A 17171-nucleotide genomic window follows, 5' to 3' on the forward strand; every position below is an offset into this window, starting at 1 on the left:
GCTGAAGCGACTTGACTGACTTCTTGGTTAACCCTGATAATAAAGAGTTACAATAATCCAGCCTTGAAATAACAAATGCATGGACTAGTTTCTCTGCATCGTTTTGAGGCAAGATATGCCTGATTTTTTTTAATTTTCACAAATAGAATTAAGGTTTCACAAATCTGAAACTGTTATAAAGAATCTTTAGAGTCTCTGGGATAATCCAGTCCAAATAAATCGGCTATGCAGCGATTTAAGAGGTTCAAACACGGAGGATTGTTCGCTCAGCGCTGTAAATTAAATGTCCCTTAACTTTCTCCTTAACACTGCCAAATCGGATGCTCTGAATCGGAAGCCAACTTCAGCGTCGTACAGCCCAGCGCAGACTAAATGGAGAGCGGCCTGTCTGAAGTCTGACTGATTTCATATATTTTAAGTGTGTGTGTGTGTGTGTGTGTGTGTGTGTGTTTTATCTCTCAGACTGGAGAAGATGAGTGATTTAAAAGATGAGGAAGAGGACAAATCTTCAGTCTCCAGCTGTCTGTCTCTGAAGAGTGACCGGTCTATGCGTTTGCTTCCTCCATACTTCAGTGATGAACCCGGACCCTCAGACACAAAGTAAGAGTTTCTACTGTAAACTGACCTGAAGAGGATTCAGTTTGTTGGTATCTGATCATCTAAACTGTTTAATGAAACCCAGTAGAGTACATTAACAAAGTGTAATTGATCTCTTGCTTCTTGTCATCATCAGAGACAGTAAATAATCTACCAGTGAAATCATCCTCACTCTACATGTTGGACTTTGTGTTAAATTAAGCAAATAAAATACAAATATGTAAAACGAATGAATTTTAACAACAGAAACCCACAATCACGACTCAACAACTCTAAAAGTCTTTAATCAGGTGAACAGTCAAAGATCAAAAGCTGCTCTTTAAATGAACTAATGATGTTTAAACTTGTGTTGTTTCCACAGACAGAGAGCAGAGTCTACGGTCTCCATGTGGTCTCTGAAGAGTGACCGGTCTAAAGATTATCCTCCAGACTTCAGTAATGAACCAGGACCCTCAGACACAAAGTAAGAGTTTCTACTGTAACCTGACCTGAAGAGGATTCAGTTTTGATGTAATCTAATAAACTGTTCTTTAATGATATCATGTGAGCAGTTTGTAAAGGACACACGCAGCAGAGTAAGCTAACGTTATCTAAGGATATTTCAATATGCAATTATATTATCATTGTCTCTGTGTATAACATGGTTTTAAATAGCAACAATGTTGATAAATACTGATTTAAAAACTATATATATTGTCCAAAACATTATTTAACTACTTGGGCATATCTATGATATGTCTTTAAGGTGTTTATTAATAATAGTGATAACCTGGTGAGCTGGTTGTGTTTAGCATTAGCAGATAAAACAGAGTTTTATGAAATCACATGTAGAGTCAATGCAAAGACCCAGATCCGTGACTGGCAACACGAAGGAAGTGAAGATGTTAAATTCATGTCACCTGCGTATTCGTGCAGCGTGACACATTTAAACTTGAGTGTAAAGTTTGTGACGCTCTGTTACAAAAAGCTGTCAGTGTTGAGATTGTGCTCCTGTGGTCTCTGACGGTCTGAGGGCAATCAGAGAGGAGAACAGAGCTCTACAGCAGCTCATATTCAATCAGGGTTATTCATGTTCCTGTATAAACCTGAGACTGTCTGCGGTGCTAACAATATACTCACTGCTGTACTTATGACTTCATGAAGTTACTCTGAGTGCTGATGGAGCAGCTAATGTTAGCCTAGCTTTAATCAAACCCATCTCTTCAGAACAAAACATTATGCTCGTTGTGTTGGAGACAGACCTGACAAAGTATTAACTCAGGCTTTTTACAAATCAGTATCATTCTGTTGTTCTTTAGGCATCCTTTCCAGATGTTTATTTCTATTAATTCACAGCAGATTCTATGCAAGTTGGGTTTATAGTGCACCAGGTTAATGCAGCTGTGTGTGTAGATTCAGGGAACAGGTGCTCCTCTGGGTCATGAATCCAGACAGGATGCTCTTTGGTTTTATGATCATGTGAATTGTAAGCTCTGATCACAAGGGTATTTATTATATAGACCTTTTTTTAAATATCAAACTAGAATGTGCCCCCTTGTTGTACCTTTGGTGAGAATCAGCCCCTCTGAAGTAAAGTGCTATAAAGGCAACAAGTCCTCCAACTCATACGACCAAATGGGCCGATTGTTCAGGCGCTTAATACGACCTATAATTACATTTTAAAGTTTTCGCCCTCTAGTGCTCCCAGTCCCATTGAATGCTAACGTTACAGATGGTCGTTTATTCACAAATAACCCTCTCTGTAAAATCCTAAATTGTCGGATAGTTTGGCCATTAAAACGCTTTTTGATTACATTTCTAGCGAGAAGTGTATATTGTACTTTTAGAATCCACGTCCAGTCGATATGTAGGATCTATAGTTTGATAGATATTACGAAGATGATTTGAGGTATGCGGAAGCCTCCATGTAAAGTTACGGGCTAGGCTAGGCTAGGCTAGGCAAGCCAAGGCAAGGCACCTTTCTTTTTTCAGAAGTTTTGATAGGCTAAAACATTGCCGCAATGCATCTCGGGATTTGGTGTTTATGCGATATGAAATCGGAAAAACATTTTTTTTAAATAAAATAATACTTTATTCCGAGTGTTCTTGCTTTTCTCTTTGGAAGTCATCACATAACGGCATTGTAATACACGGTTTGGCTGCATTAAATATTACATATCTGCCGTAGATATTTATTTATAGAGCCCTGATCAGAAGACCTTTTGACAAACTGTAAGAAATGCCGCCAAAACTGAAAACGTGACGTGGAAGGATCACATTGAATATCTGTACAAAACAAATAATTTATTTTCTCCGCCGTCTTAGGTCTTTTGGGGCGAGCAGAGAAATTATTCTGTTGTTCTTTACATCTGTGATCATGTCCATTCTGCAGTACTGCAATACTACCTGGTACAAATGTTTGTCAGCAGCTTTAAAATCAAAACTGCTCTACCTGTTAAAACTCTGCTCAAAGATTGTTGGTCAACCTGTCAGAGACTCTGACCTATCATAACAACCTAGTGAGGCTGTCCAACCACATAATCTCTGACCCAAACCATGTTCTGGGGCCTCATTTATAAAGCGATATATGCTCAAAAAATGGCGTACGCCAGTTTCTACGCAATGTTTGCGATTTATCAAATACTAACTTGATGGGAAAACGTGCGGTCCTCCACGCAAACTGTAACCCATGCGTACGCACGAAGCACAAAAACGGGAGAGACGAGAAACTGCGACACCGTTGGCAGAAGGAAGAATGGAGAGAAATATGTGGAAATAATACCATAAATAAAATGTTACCTCTCATTTATCATATATGAAGAATTCATTTTCAAACATTGATTAAAGCCAATCTTAAAATGATGAAACAAACGCCTGTTTGAGACTCCTCAGTGCACACAAACGCATAACTTGGATAAATAAATAAATACGGATATGTTATTTAAAACCACCTCGAATATGTTGTGTTAATGTTATGAAATGTTTTCTCATAAATGATGCGGTAAGCAGGAGGACAGAATTACGTCTAAACTGACGCCGTGTTGCATTTCTATAGGTTGTAGATACGAGCATGGTTTTATATACTATCACGTTTAATCGTGTTTTATGCTGTTTGCCAAGACTTGATAAGTCGCTCGTAAAACACAGGAGGTATGGAAGCTAAGAACACCATATGTGGTAAATTGTACAGCTGATATAACACAACACATTAGTTGTATTTCCTTTAACTGGTGGATATAGGGTTGCTGGGGGGGGGAGTGCAGTGGAGACGCTGCGCACAGCTGATCGACAGCTGGAACACAAACCACCAAATACAAAAACATAATTCAGATCCAGTCGTCATGACTCCACTCCGGGGGGATTCCCCAATCACTTCTTACAGTCTCTCATCAAGGGGGGGTCTCCTGTCCCCGGTACAAACACACTGCCTGAGGAAGGCTATGTGTATTGTTTTTGTCATTAACCTTTTTCGGGCCATTTATTTATTTATTTTGGTGACGATCCGACCTCCATGCTGCTGCTCTGGTTCAAACTGCATCCACCAAACAATATGATTTATCTCGACCTCCCCAAAATAACCCACATCTGACACGGCGTGAGATGTCTTTTGTAGCTGTTCTGTCGTCATTTCCTGCGATCTTCTTCATGCAGTCAGTCAGAATGAATGAATGAATGGGCGTTTCTTTGACTATTTATAGGCAAATATGGGCGTTACGTGAAGCCCGCAAAAGCTGCACCGCATTTCGAGTCGGTTGTGATTTATAAAGGGAAACCGGCGTAGGAAGTGCCATACGCACTTTCCTTGCCGGTACGCAATGTTTGGTGAATCGGGAAGTGGTGGAACATTTATGGACCTATTTTTCGGATTTCTACTACGTAAGCAACCTTCCCACGTGAATCCTACGCACGGCGTTATACATGACATACACAACAACATACACTTTAAAACGTGTCTCTGGGTCGTAATAAGGGCTTGAACAATCGGCCTATATGGTCGTTTTTTGTAGGAGGACAGGCTGTATAAAGGATGTGTTCATCTCCACAGAGGGAAGAGGAAGAGTGGTGTTCCTGTGTCTTTACACTGGCTTCCTGTGTGTCAAAGAATAGATTTCAAAATACTGCTGCTGGTTTATAAAACTTTGAATGGTTTAGGCCCAAAATAAATTTCTGACCTCCTGCTAAATGATGAACCATCAGGGGCGGATCTAGAAAAATATTCATGGGGTGGCAAGAGGGTGGCAGGAGATTTTGAGGGGTGGCATCCCCTGACAGAAGTATATGCTGATTGAAATCGCAATCATATCAATCAATTAGGGGTGTAACGGTACACGTACCCGTACTGAAATTATTCGGTATGGACCCTTCGGTTCGGTACACGTGTGTACCGAACGAATATAGCGTTAAACGTAAAAATTGAGAACAACTTTCTGGAAGTAATCTCAGGTATATATCATAGAGCGACCAAGTCATTTCATTGGACGAGAGGCATACTATGAGAGCTGGTCACAGGGATGCGTTCAAATGTAGTCAGTAATTTGAGGAACTGTCAAAATGGCGAACGCAGATAAAGTTGAGCTGAAAATCCTCCAGCATCATTGAAGTCTCCGGTTTGGGAACATTTTGGTTTCGCAGTTACGTACAAGGATGACGGACAAAGACAGGTAGACCGAACCAAAGCTGTTTGTCGACATTGTTCAACTAACATTGGTTACGCGGCTGACAATACATCACACTCATTTGAAAAGGCATCACCCAAACGTGAATATCGCCGGTACCAAAAGAAAAAAGCCTGAAGTGCAAACCCAACTCCCGCTAGCATGTAAGCCTCCACCACTCGCAGAGAGTTTAGACCGAGCCAAAGCTATTACAAACGCCAAATATCCTTATGTTGCCATGGTAGCAAAGCGCTACCTGGCTGTGTCTGCTACCTCTGTCCCTAGAGAGGGTTTTCTCCACATCAGGAGACATTGTTAGTGCCAGCAGATCTGCCCTTTCAGCAAGCAATGTGGACAAGTTCATCTTTCTTTAAAACAACATGAAAATACAATGACAAGCAAGTCCTAATGTCAAACTGGCTGCTCAGGTACTAGTACAGTTCAAATACAGATTATTTCAGTTCATCGAAATGCTGCACCTTAATGTTTATTTTATTTTGTATTTATTTGAATACATTAGTCAGTTTAATAATAATTAAAACAAAATATTTAATGTTTTGTGATAATTTTTTCTGCTATACCGAAAAGGTACCGAACCGAACCGTGACCTAAAACCGAGGTACGTACCGAACCGAAATGTTTGTGAACCGTTACACCCCTACAATCAATGTTAACTTGGAAAGCCACAATATTAATATTTTAACTCAATCACATAGGTGATATTATTGTGGCACATCAGTAAAGCCTTACATACAAGGTGGCAGACGTAATTTAATGAATTTTATCTGAACAATAACTGAATGAGTTTGTCTCACTCTTAGACCAGCAGGGGTACCAAATCTATGCAGACTGCTGCAATAAGTACATTAATTAACTGTCTCATCGATGTTTGTCTGAATGAATATGATAATATTAACAATCATATTATTCCTATCAGCTGTCAATCACTGTTAATAAATAATAATAATAATAATAATAGATTAAATTTGTTAGCGTTTTTACAGGTGCTCAAAGACGCTTTACAGATATAGTGAAGAACTGTTATGATTCACATATTCATTTATTATTGAATAAACTATATTTTTTGGAGGATTTAATGATGAATGTTCATCAAGATGCTTGCTCACCCTCCTTCAAAGTTGAAAAACAAGTAATTATATCATTATTGATATACAGTTACAACCTTGACTTTACATCAGAAAGAACAAACATTAAAGAAGTGACTAACTGCATCAGTTAGGGTTAAACGTGTATTCAGCTAAAACATCGCTGCAGTTATTATCCAGTGGAAGGTCCTTACCTACTGGCCTAGTTCAATCAAAGTGGTTACTTTCTGTTGGCTGGGCAGTGTAGTTTTACACACCGTCTTATTTTACTTTCTCAGGACTTAAAACTGTTTTTTGGGGGCAGACCCCCTCAAATAAAAAAATATATACACGCATACAAGGTCATCATCTTAACAGTTTGTTATTCTCATCGAGTCATCCGTGAGCAGAGCATCAAGTTGGCATGTCTATTACAGCTGAATGCGGCGATTACCATTCTGTTCAGCAAAACGCCTCACAAACTTATTAAGATCAACAGCTGTAGTGCGTTTTGATTCCTTGCTGAGTACAGCCAAACTGACAGTCTCTTCTCTGTCAGACCGTAACTACCTCATTCCTTCAGTACTTGGGTCCGAAAGGCTTCTCGTTTTGCGCCGTCCCGTTCAAGTGAATTCGCCACCAATCATATTTCCACTCTCGCGCCAGGACCGGGGGAGGGGTTACATGACGTGCATCTTGTGCTGCATTCACTTGCACTCGGACATTAGAGACTTTCTCTCATAAATTTCCGATGAGCCACAACTTTTCTTTGAAAACAAAGCTGCCAACTGGGGTGGCAGCTGGGGTGGCAAGGCTATTGTTTAGGGTGGCAGTCGCCACCCCATGCCACCCCGGTAGATCCGCCCCTGTGAACCATCCAGATCTCTCAGGTCTTCAGGGACTGGTCAGCTTTCTGTCCCCAGAGTCAGAACTAAACATGGAGAAGCAGCGTTCAGTTATTATGCTCCAAATATCTGGAACAAACTCCCAGAAACCTGCAGGTCCGCTGCAACTCTGAATACTTTTAAATCCAGGCTGAAGACTTTTCTTTTTGCTGCTGCTTTTAATTGAACTATTCATATCTTAAACTGCACTGTAACTTTTATTCATGTATTTTTTCTTTTAATGTTTATTTTATTATCTTTTCTTTTGAATTACTGTTTTTAAATGCCTTTGTCTGAATGTCTTTCATTTTTGTAAAGCACCTTGAATTGCCTTGTGTTGAAAGGTGCTATATAAATAAATGTGCCTTGCCTTCCAGCTGTGCTCTGTGTCAGGACGTCCTGAAGGATCCAGTCTCTACCAGCTGTGGACACTGGTTCTGCAGACAGTGCATCACCTCATACTGGGAGCAGAGACCTCCATCAGGAGACCCCTCCTGTCCCCAGTGTGGAGAAAGACCCAGAACCAGAGCTGGCCTGCAGACAGCCAGTCAGACCAGCTCTGTACGAGGTAAGAGGCCGAACTCATGCAGCGTCTTATTCCTCTTCCTGGTTCCTTTGTTTTTTTATTAGGTATTCTGTTGAAGAACAAAGACATTACAATGTTTATAAAACATTTAAACTCATTCTGTTTTTATTAGTTTTTTTGTTATATTCTCAAAAGCATTTCCTGATTCTCTCCTGTTCCCTTCTCTTCCAGCAGAACGTGGTCTGCAGCAGGTTTTAGATGAACATAGGCTCAGTCTGAGGAGGAGATGTGAACGTGTGACTGAAGGAACTGATCAAAGTGAAACCCTCCTCAACAGCATCTTCACTGAGCTCTACATCACACAAGGCCAGAGTGAAGAGGTTAATACCCAACATGAGGTGAGGCAGCTGGAGACAGCTTCCAAGAAGAAGACCCTCCATGACACTCCAATCAAGTGCCAGGACATCTTTAGAGCCTTACCTGACCAACACACTCTCATCAGAGCGGTCCTGACCAACGGAGTCGCTGGAGTTGGAAAAACCTTCTCAGTGCAGAAGTTCACTCTGGACTGGGCCGAGGGTTTGGGGAACCAAGATGTCAGTCTGGTGATCCCGCTCTCCTTCAGGGAGCTGAACCTGATCAAAGCTGAGCAGTACAGTCTTCTCAGGCTGCTCCATGTTTTCCATCCAACCTTACAGAAGGTCACAGCAGAGCAGCTGGCTGTCTGCAAAGTGCTGCTCATCTTTGACGGCCTGGATGAAAGCAGACTTTCTCTGGACTTCAGTAACAATGAGGTTGTGTCTGATGTCTCACAGCAGTCCTCAGTCAACGTGCTGCTGACAAACCTCATTAGGGGGAAGCTGCTTCCCTCGGCTCTCGTCTGGATAACTTCCAGACCTGCAGCGGCCAATCAGATCCCTCCTGAGTGCGTGGACAGGGTAACAGAAGTACGAGGCTTCACTGACGCCCAGAAGGAGAAGTACTTCAGGAGGAGATCGAGTGATGAAGACCTGTCCAGCAGAATCATCTCTCACATCAAGAGCTCCAGGAGCCTCCACATCATGTGTATGATCCCAGTCTTCTGCTGGATCACTGCTGCAGTTCTGGACCACATGTTGACTACAGACCAGAGAGGAGAGCTGCCCCAGACCCTCACTGACATGTACTCACACTTCCTGCTGGTCCAGACCAAGAGGAAGAAGCAGAAGTATGAAGAGGGACATGAGACGAGTCCACAGCAGCTGACGGAGGCTGACAGGGAGCTTCTTCTGAAACTGGGGAGGCTGGCGTTTGAACATCTGGAGAAAGGAGACATCATGTTCTACCAAGAAGACCTGCAGCGCTGTGGTCTTGATGTCACAGAGGCCTTGGTGCACTCAGGAGTTTGTACAGAGATCTTCAAAAGAGAGAGTGTGATCTTTGAGAAAACAGTCTACTGCTTTGTTCATCTGAGCATTCAGGAGTTTCTGGCTGCAGTCTACATGTTCCACTGTTACACCAACAGAGACACAGCGGTACTGAAGGATTTCCTGCAGAGAGACTATAGCAACAGGTATAACAGAGATCAGGATTACCCATCCCTGGATGTCTTCCTAAAGGGAGCCATGGCGAAATCCCTCAGAAGTAGAAATGGCCACCTGGACCTGTTTGTCCGCTTTCTCCACGGTCTCTCTCTGGAGTCCAACCAGAGACTGTTAGGAGGCCTGCTGGGTCGCACAGTCAACAGTCCAGAAAACATCCAGAGAGCCGTCATCAGCAACCTGAAGGAGATGAGAACAACAATCTCTCCTGACAGGAGCATCAACATCTTCCACTGTCTGACAGAGATGAAGGACCTCTCAGTACATCAGGAGATCACAGAGTTCCTGAAGTCAGAGAACAGATCAGAGAAGAAACTCTCTGAGATCCACTGCTCTGCTCTGGCCTACATGCTGCAGATGTCAGAGGAGGTTCTGGATGAGTTGGACCTGGAGAAGTACAAAACATCACCTGAGGGGAAACAGAGACTGATTCCAGCTGTGAGGAACTGCAGGAAGGCACAGTAAGTCCAGATGTGATTAACTTTATAAACTAATGTGGATCAGAAGTTTAATTATTCAAATAAACACTATAACATTTCTGCTGTTTAAATACTGAGAGCAAAATAAACCAACACTGTTCTTCTATTTATTTATAATAATAGTTAAACTGAAGCGTTTCTCTCTTCATGTTGAGTGATGGAGGCGACATGTCAAACACATGAAGGACTTTAGAGGTTTCTCAGCATGTGATCAAACCACACAGCAGGACTTACAGTTATCAGTTAGTATTATTACATTACATTTCATTTAGCTGACGCTTTTATCCAAAGCGACTTACAATGACCAATTACAGGGACATTCTCCCTGGAGTAACTGAGGGCTAAGTGCCTTACTCAAGGGCGCACTAGTGGTGGTGTTCCAGGTGGGATTTGATTCACAACCTTCCGATCTTCAGCCCACCTCACTATCCATTAGACCACCACTACCCCCAGACCAGCCATTGGCTATTACTTTCTAGTAGTTTCTTTATCATTAAACACACACGTTTTTATCACAATGTTTTAGAGTTTAAAATAAGATCTATATCATATCCCACCAATACCAGAGTTATGTCTTAATACTCATACAGTGAGAACATCTGATGGTATTCAGTTTAGAATATTGAAACTTTATTGGTTTGTTAACTGTGTTTGTGCGCAATACATTTCCAGATGCTCAGAGAAGACAAAACATCCATCATTCACATCTAAATATTAATCAACATTTAAATATGTACATCTCTAATATTGTCAAGTGATTTATTTAATTTCTGTTTCTTTGGTAACAGTCAGTGACAGCAGGAGCACAGACCTGTGATCAGATCACACTGACAACTCATTACACTCTATCATATATTATTATATATAAAATGGACTAACAGCAAATCTCAATCAGAACATGTCAAATATTTTGTTCATCAAATGCTTGAGGTCATTATGTTTCCTCTTTTTTAACACATGTTGTAATATATGTTTTATTATAGACTCACTAACTGTGGACTCTCAGAGGCTCACTGTGAAGTCGTGGCCTCAGCTCTGAAGTCTGACCCCTCCCATCTGAGAGATCTGGACCTGAGTTTCAACGATCTGGAGGGTTCAGGAGTGGAGCTGCTGAGTTCTGGACTGAAGAGTCCAAACTGCAGACTGGAGACTCTCAGGTCAGTTCACTGACTGAACTTCATCTGTTTGTGTTTATCATTTTCTGAATTTGAAAAAAATACATTACAATTATTTTTCCATTTTTGCTAAAGACTGAATATTGATCAGAATAACAAAGAGTAGGTGAATGTGTGAGGGAGAGTGTTTGAGCTTCCACTGACTCACTCTGTGCTCCATGAGTCAGTGGAGATGCTGTCAGTACTGATGAGCTGTGAGGGAGATGAAGGAGTTGATAAACATCTGATCAAAGTTAAAGTTCCAGATCATCAGTGGATTGTTTCTACATCATCTCTGATATTAAAGGTCTCCTATCATGCAAAAGTCACTTTGTGATGTCTTCTCTACATCACCATGTGTCCCCGGTGTCAGGAGACTCACAAAGTGTCAGGAAACAAACCCCTCTCTCTTTTCCTCCGTTCCCACATCTCTAAAAACGGGGGAACAACGGAGCTGATCCAGATTTGCTGCGTCATGACGCCATTACTAAAATGTGGGCGGGCTTTACACCAACGGGCCAATCAGAAACGTTGCTGTCGGAAACAATGAGACGTGTTCTGGAAGTAATATGGTCTGTGTTTACATTAGCATGCTAACACTCAGAGCTAACCTGTGCTGGAGAGAGCATGTGTGTGAAGAAGCAGGAAGTAAAAAGGAACTCACCTCGTGGTAAACCTGAGAGAGAGAAAGAGTTTGAGCTCCATCCTGTTTCAGAGAGAATCCTTGATGTGGTTTGGAACATGATATGGAGTTTCATCACGGCAGCATTTAGCTGTGTTTCTGCTGCTAGAATTCTGATCAGGCATTAGCTCCACCTCCTTTCTTTTTTGTTCAAGCTAAGGACCCGAACCTGCTCTCCTCTAACAGCTGGAACAGAGGGATATGAGGGATTTCTAAAATGCATGATCTGTTTGGTATTTTGAGCAAAACACATCATAGACATGTTTTTATATATTTGTATATATCTGAGACCCATAATATATGCGTAGAGATAGCCTGATAGGAGACCTTTGAAACGCTGTTTAACTCTGAACAGATTATTAAACCTGGAGTGATTTCAAACAGGAACATTGTTTTCTAAAGTTACATCATGTTCTCTTTATTCAGACTGAGGCACTGCAGTTTGTCAGAGATCAGCTGTTCTGCTCTGATCTCAGCTCTGAAGTCCAACCCCTCCCATCTGAGAGTTCTGAACCTGAGTTACAACGCTCTGAAGGATTCAGGAGTGGAGCTGCTGAGAGATCTTCTGGAGAGTCCAGACTGCAGACTGGAGAGACTCAGGTCAGTTCACTGACTCTCTGTTACTGCTGGAGATCTCATGTTTCATTAGTTATTCAACCTGATTCTTCTACGTAATTAACTTACATCCATTCAGTTGTAAATGTTATTGTATTCATACTTTCATTTGTAGGTACTAAAGTAAGAACTGCAGAGATACATGTTTGATTCTTAAAGGAACTGTGATAGATGTTAGTTGTTAAAAGTAAATCTATGTTTTTAATATTTAGTAAACGATAACGTCTGAATAAAGTTCATCTGAAGTAATATTAGTCTTACAGGATAAAGTTAACTTTCTGAAGAAGACATATGTTTTTGTTCCCATTCATTTCAATGTTGAGTAACATCTGGTTATAAACTGATTTGTATCCTCATCATGTTTTCTTTATTCAGTCTGTATGGCTGCAGTTTATCAGAGATCAGCTGTTCTGCTCTGGCCTCAGCTCTGAAGTCCAACATCCATCTGAGAATTCTGGACCTGTTGGGCAACGATCTGCAGGATTCAGATGTGAAGCTGCTGAGAGATCTTCTGGAGAGTCCAGGCTGCAGCCTGGAGGATCTCTGGTCAGTGAGGGGTCTCTGCTGTTTCAGCAGTATTGTATGAAACTCAGGGAGGTGTTTCTCTCACTGGGGAAACAGATCAGTGATGTTACCCACTGACTGCAGGCTCTTCCATTCTTCCATCAACTACAGAAGGCCAGCTGAACATGCAAAGCCACACTTTAGTATCAACTCTCTATCAGACATATGGGGTTTTACAGAAGAGCGGGAAAGGTAGTCTGTTCTCATGGGATGTTTTTAGTTTCTAGACCAGGGGTGTCCAAACTGCGGCCCGGGGGCCAAATGCGGCCCTCAGCAAATTCTGAAAGTATAATGAAATACGGCCCACACATGAAACTTCTGCTTGTCTTGTCTTGTACTTCTTAAATATATATGTACACATATATTACACAGTAGTATTCATGTGTTAATGAGCCCACCTTTAAAATACATGCAGTCAATTAAAGCTGAAAACATTTCCTAACAAATCTAACTTGATAAGAAAAAAGCCCAATAACTTATTGTTATAACAAGCGTGAAATAAACCTTCATACTTCCTGTAATTATAATCAATGTGAAGCTCCTGCTTTAAGGAATGAGCTGCTGACAGAATAAAGTAAACCCTCTGGAGAGCTGAGAGCTGTTTGTTTCTTAAAGCATCTTCAAGTACCAAGCATCCTTCACCTTCATGTGAGTTTCCTGACTTATAACTGAACTCATGAGACAACATTCCTCTAGAGAGCGGCCCAGAGCTTTATATATTTCTCTGTATGTGGCCCTCGGTGAAAAAAGTGTGGACCCCCCTGTTCTAGACCAATGACTGGTTACTTCCTGTCATGCAGCTGAGAGCTGTGGCAGTCGTAGTGTTTGCAGAGGAGATATGATGGGATGTAAAGCATGAGATCAGGACTCTGAAGCTGACTCAAAGAACAAACACTTATTTTAAACTGGATCTCAAACTGTTGGATTGTGTTCGTCTCTACAGGATCACAGGATATGAGCCGATCAGAGCCACGATCCAGAAGACCCGTGAGTACTGAAACCATATCCTCCATTCATCCAGATATGAAACTCTTTAATGGAGCTTGACCTCAGAGGAAAACAACACTCTTCTTTCTCTCTTCATCATTTGAGCTGTTTCTCTTTGTTTCATCATCATCATTATTCTCTCTCTCTCTCCTCTCAGGTGACAGGAAGTGAAGACACACAGAAAGGTGAGAGGTCGTACCGTGTGAAGTTTATTTATTGAGGTTTCAACACGTGCTTCTGGTGTTCCAGACAAATCTGCAAGCTCAGGTTTGATTTGTTCTCAGTTTCTTCATCACGGGGCGAGTTTGAGACGTGAAGAGGAGCGCGGAGGCATTTTGGAAAATAAAGAAGAAGGCTGCAGCTGATGAGAGACTTCCTGTTAGCTCTCCTCAATATGAAATGAACAAAAACAATCCATTGTACCTAAAGCATTTCTTGAGAAGAAAGATGTGTTGCACATACTCCTGCTGCTACCTACCACCACCTCCCACCCATCCCGGCACCAGAGAGGAGACTCCATCGACCCCAGATACCCCAACTCACTCTTCTTCAGGTTAGCTCCAAGCCCCGCCTTCACCTGCCCCAACATCTCACTTTGAACGATGTAGTCATCCGGATATCTGCATACTGAGAGTGGGACGCAGGACCCGGTCAATGAGCTGCTGGAAGGGGGTCCACTGGACTGGAGGGGCGCTTGGATCTGGTGATGCCTTGCTCTTCCTGAAAGGGGAGGACACCTATCTGCCATAGTTCTTCCACCTGACGACTGAGTTCGGCATCGGGGGTTCCAGTTGGGGTGAAGAGACTCTGGGGGGCATCCGATGGCTCCTGAATAGGGGGGCCTTGGAGTGTCCAACCTAATGATAAGAATAAGAATAATAATAATTATAATGCATTTAATTTGTAAAGCACCTTTCATTGCTAAAAGTAATCTCAAAGTGCTACAAGGGGCATAATATACTTTATTTTTTAAAAGAAACACAAGTTTAATAAAAGGCTTTAAAAAAAGAAAGGGTTTTAGGCCCTTCTTAAAGGAGTCAGTGGTCTGTGGAGTCCTCAGTTTGTCTGGGAGGGAATTCCACAGGTGAACAGAAAGCCCCCCCATGGTGCGGAGTTTGGTCCTGGGGGGGAAGCAGATGGTTGGTTGTAGAATGGAGGTTGGAGGTTTGTGAGGAGAGTAGTTCCTTGAGGTATGAAGGAGCGTTCCCGTGGATGCCCTGATGGGTGAGGAGTGAGATCTTTATTTGAACCTAGCTGGAGGGCTATTGGTGCCCCCTGTGGACCCAAAGAGACTCTTTTGGTTGGGGTAATGAGGTGAAAGTTATCTGCACCTATTAGTAGGAGAGGCTGCACTTTGGGAAAGAGGGAAGGGGAAGGCCTTGTAGGTGGAGATAGTGTTCCTTGAGTTCATCCACAGGATAACTCTAGTCCACAAGTGAAAGTCTGTCGGAGGTGAATGTGTCTTTGAGGAGGAATGTTTTCTTGGGATTGAAAGAGGGTGATATCTCAAAGGTCACTGAGGCTCCATTTCAGAATAATATATATGATATGTTTTATAATGATTGATCATGAAAGTGTTCTCAAAGCTGGTGAAGGTGCAGCTAGTTTGAATGACTTTGTATACTGCAGGGTAGCTGGTGAATTTACTCCAGGTGGAACTAAAGTCTGATTCAACACTTGATTATATTTCACATCATTCATCCACATCTGTAAAGTAACTAAAGGTATTAAATACATGTAGTGGAGTAGAAGTACACCATGTACCTCTGAACTGTAGTGGAGTAGAAGTACACAGTTGCATAAAAAGACAACTAAGCTTCATCTCCAAGCCCAATGGCCTTGGAAGAGCTGCTAAGGAAAAGGAAAGACATCTGGAGACTTTGGAGAGACAGCTAACGGACAAACTCAAGGAACTGAAAGACCCTCCCTTATAGGCCGTATGCTGTTCAGCCTGACCTTGAATGATTCAGTGCAGTGTTCTGTGCAGGTTTTTGTTTTGCTTTTTCAACTCAAGGAGCTCAAAGACTGATTGAAAGTTGATTTGATTTGCATCATTTCTGATTCAATGTGAAGGAGAATTCACCTTTGAGTTGATACAGTATATGTGTGCATATAATGCACCAGTCTACTTACAGATGGGTCACTCCTTTTGAAATATTACACTTTGTTTTCTTTAATTTATCATCCTTGTGTAGAATGCTATCACGAAACACACATCTGGTTGTTCATAGCATGAAGAACATCTGATTTAATGTGAGGTAGGGAAATAATCATTTGAGGATAAGTATGTGTATATAAATATGTAATTTACAACAGCTGTAAGATGCTTGATAAGTTTGAAATGCACCTTAAAAGTGCTAGAAATTTGACTTTGAAAAATATGTAAGAACCCTGAATATAATGTTTTCACAGATTAAACTTCAATCACAAACAAAACAACAAAAAGATTTTCTGAGGATTTATTTTGAGAATCTCTGCTGAGTTGCAGCTCTGCAGAGATTCAATCAGATCTCAGCAAACATTTCCTGTGGCTCCATGATCCAAAACTAATACTCCTGTTATTTAAACCCTCAGGTAAGTGCTGCTCAAACTTAAAGAAGTGACTTAATTATATGATTTAGAAAACAGAAGTGAAGTTATTGAACTGAATCCTGCAGGAAGTCAGGGCAGAGCTTCCTGTCCCGTGGTGCGTTCAGGAACTTTGGGTGATGTTTGATGTGATCGCTCATGAAGGAGTAGATGAAGAAGTAGCTGTGGTCGTATCCCTGCAGCACAAACACAACACATAGCTTTAAAAAACTCCACATTCATGCATTAAGTGAAGAATTTCTGAAAGAAAATAACAGATTTTTCCTCCTAAAATTAACAGAAAAATAAATTGACAACTATTGATAGTAAAATAGAGATTTAAGACAAAACTAACCAAAGAGAAACTGCTTTTTTAAAGTTTAAATAAGAATACAACCCTCCTGGTTAAGTAATCAGTTCAACAGATGAATGGTTTTGTTAGAAAATACTGGATTCAGGTGCATTTAAGCACAACAAATCTAATTAAAGAGGTGATATTTCAATATGTGAAGCCAATTAAAGATACAATTGATGCTTTTGGGATACTGGTTATTATTAAAATGCAGTTTAAACAATTTACTTTGAGGTTTTGGGGTTGATTTGGATGAATTCAGTCACAAAACGACGTGTTTGGTTCTCAAAATGTGGGTTCAAACCACATAATCAGTATATTATATAGCAACATTCTCTCATTCTCTGACAGCCACCATGTGGAGAAGGAACATCGGTTTACATGTGATTATTGTTTTATAATCTCTAAGCAAACAACATATTTTATTATCTGCACATCTTATCACAGTAACAGGAAAATAAGGC

General features: G+C 41.3%; 1 protein-coding gene across 5 annotated transcripts; it reads left to right on the forward strand.

The window, feature by feature from the left end:
- Nucleotides 1-462: 462 nt before the first annotated feature.
- Nucleotides 463-16232, forward strand: LOC117551876 (protein NLRC3-like). 5 transcript variants are annotated; one of them, XR_004569865.1, is made up of 10 exons: nucleotides 463-600; nucleotides 959-1060; nucleotides 7578-7768; nucleotides 7958-9767; nucleotides 10769-10942; nucleotides 12098-12221; nucleotides 12612-12782; nucleotides 13744-13787; nucleotides 13945-13972; nucleotides 14072-16232. XR_004569865.1 is itself a non-coding variant. In XM_034224957.1 (10 exons), the coding sequence occupies exons 1-9, from the start codon at nucleotides 473-475 to the stop codon at nucleotides 13956-13958; spliced, it is 2808 nt and encodes a 935-aa protein (XP_034080848.1). In that variant the 5' UTR covers nucleotides 463-472; the 3' UTR covers nucleotides 13959-13972; nucleotides 14072-16232. The 5 variants fall into 5 exon arrangements, 4 of the variants coding, with proteins under 4 accessions (XP_034080848.1, XP_034080849.1, XP_034080850.1 ...); XM_034224957.1 differs by having other exon boundaries at nucleotides 12048-12221; XM_034224958.1 differs by having other exon boundaries at nucleotides 7961-9767; nucleotides 12048-12221.
- Nucleotides 16233-17171: the final 939 nt, after the last annotated feature.

Source organism: Gymnodraco acuticeps, unplaced genomic scaffold (assembly GCF_902827175.1).
Source record: "Gymnodraco acuticeps unplaced genomic scaffold, fGymAcu1.1, whole genome shotgun sequence".
Lineage (NCBI taxonomy): Eukaryota > Metazoa > Chordata > Actinopteri > Perciformes > Bathydraconidae > Gymnodraco > Gymnodraco acuticeps.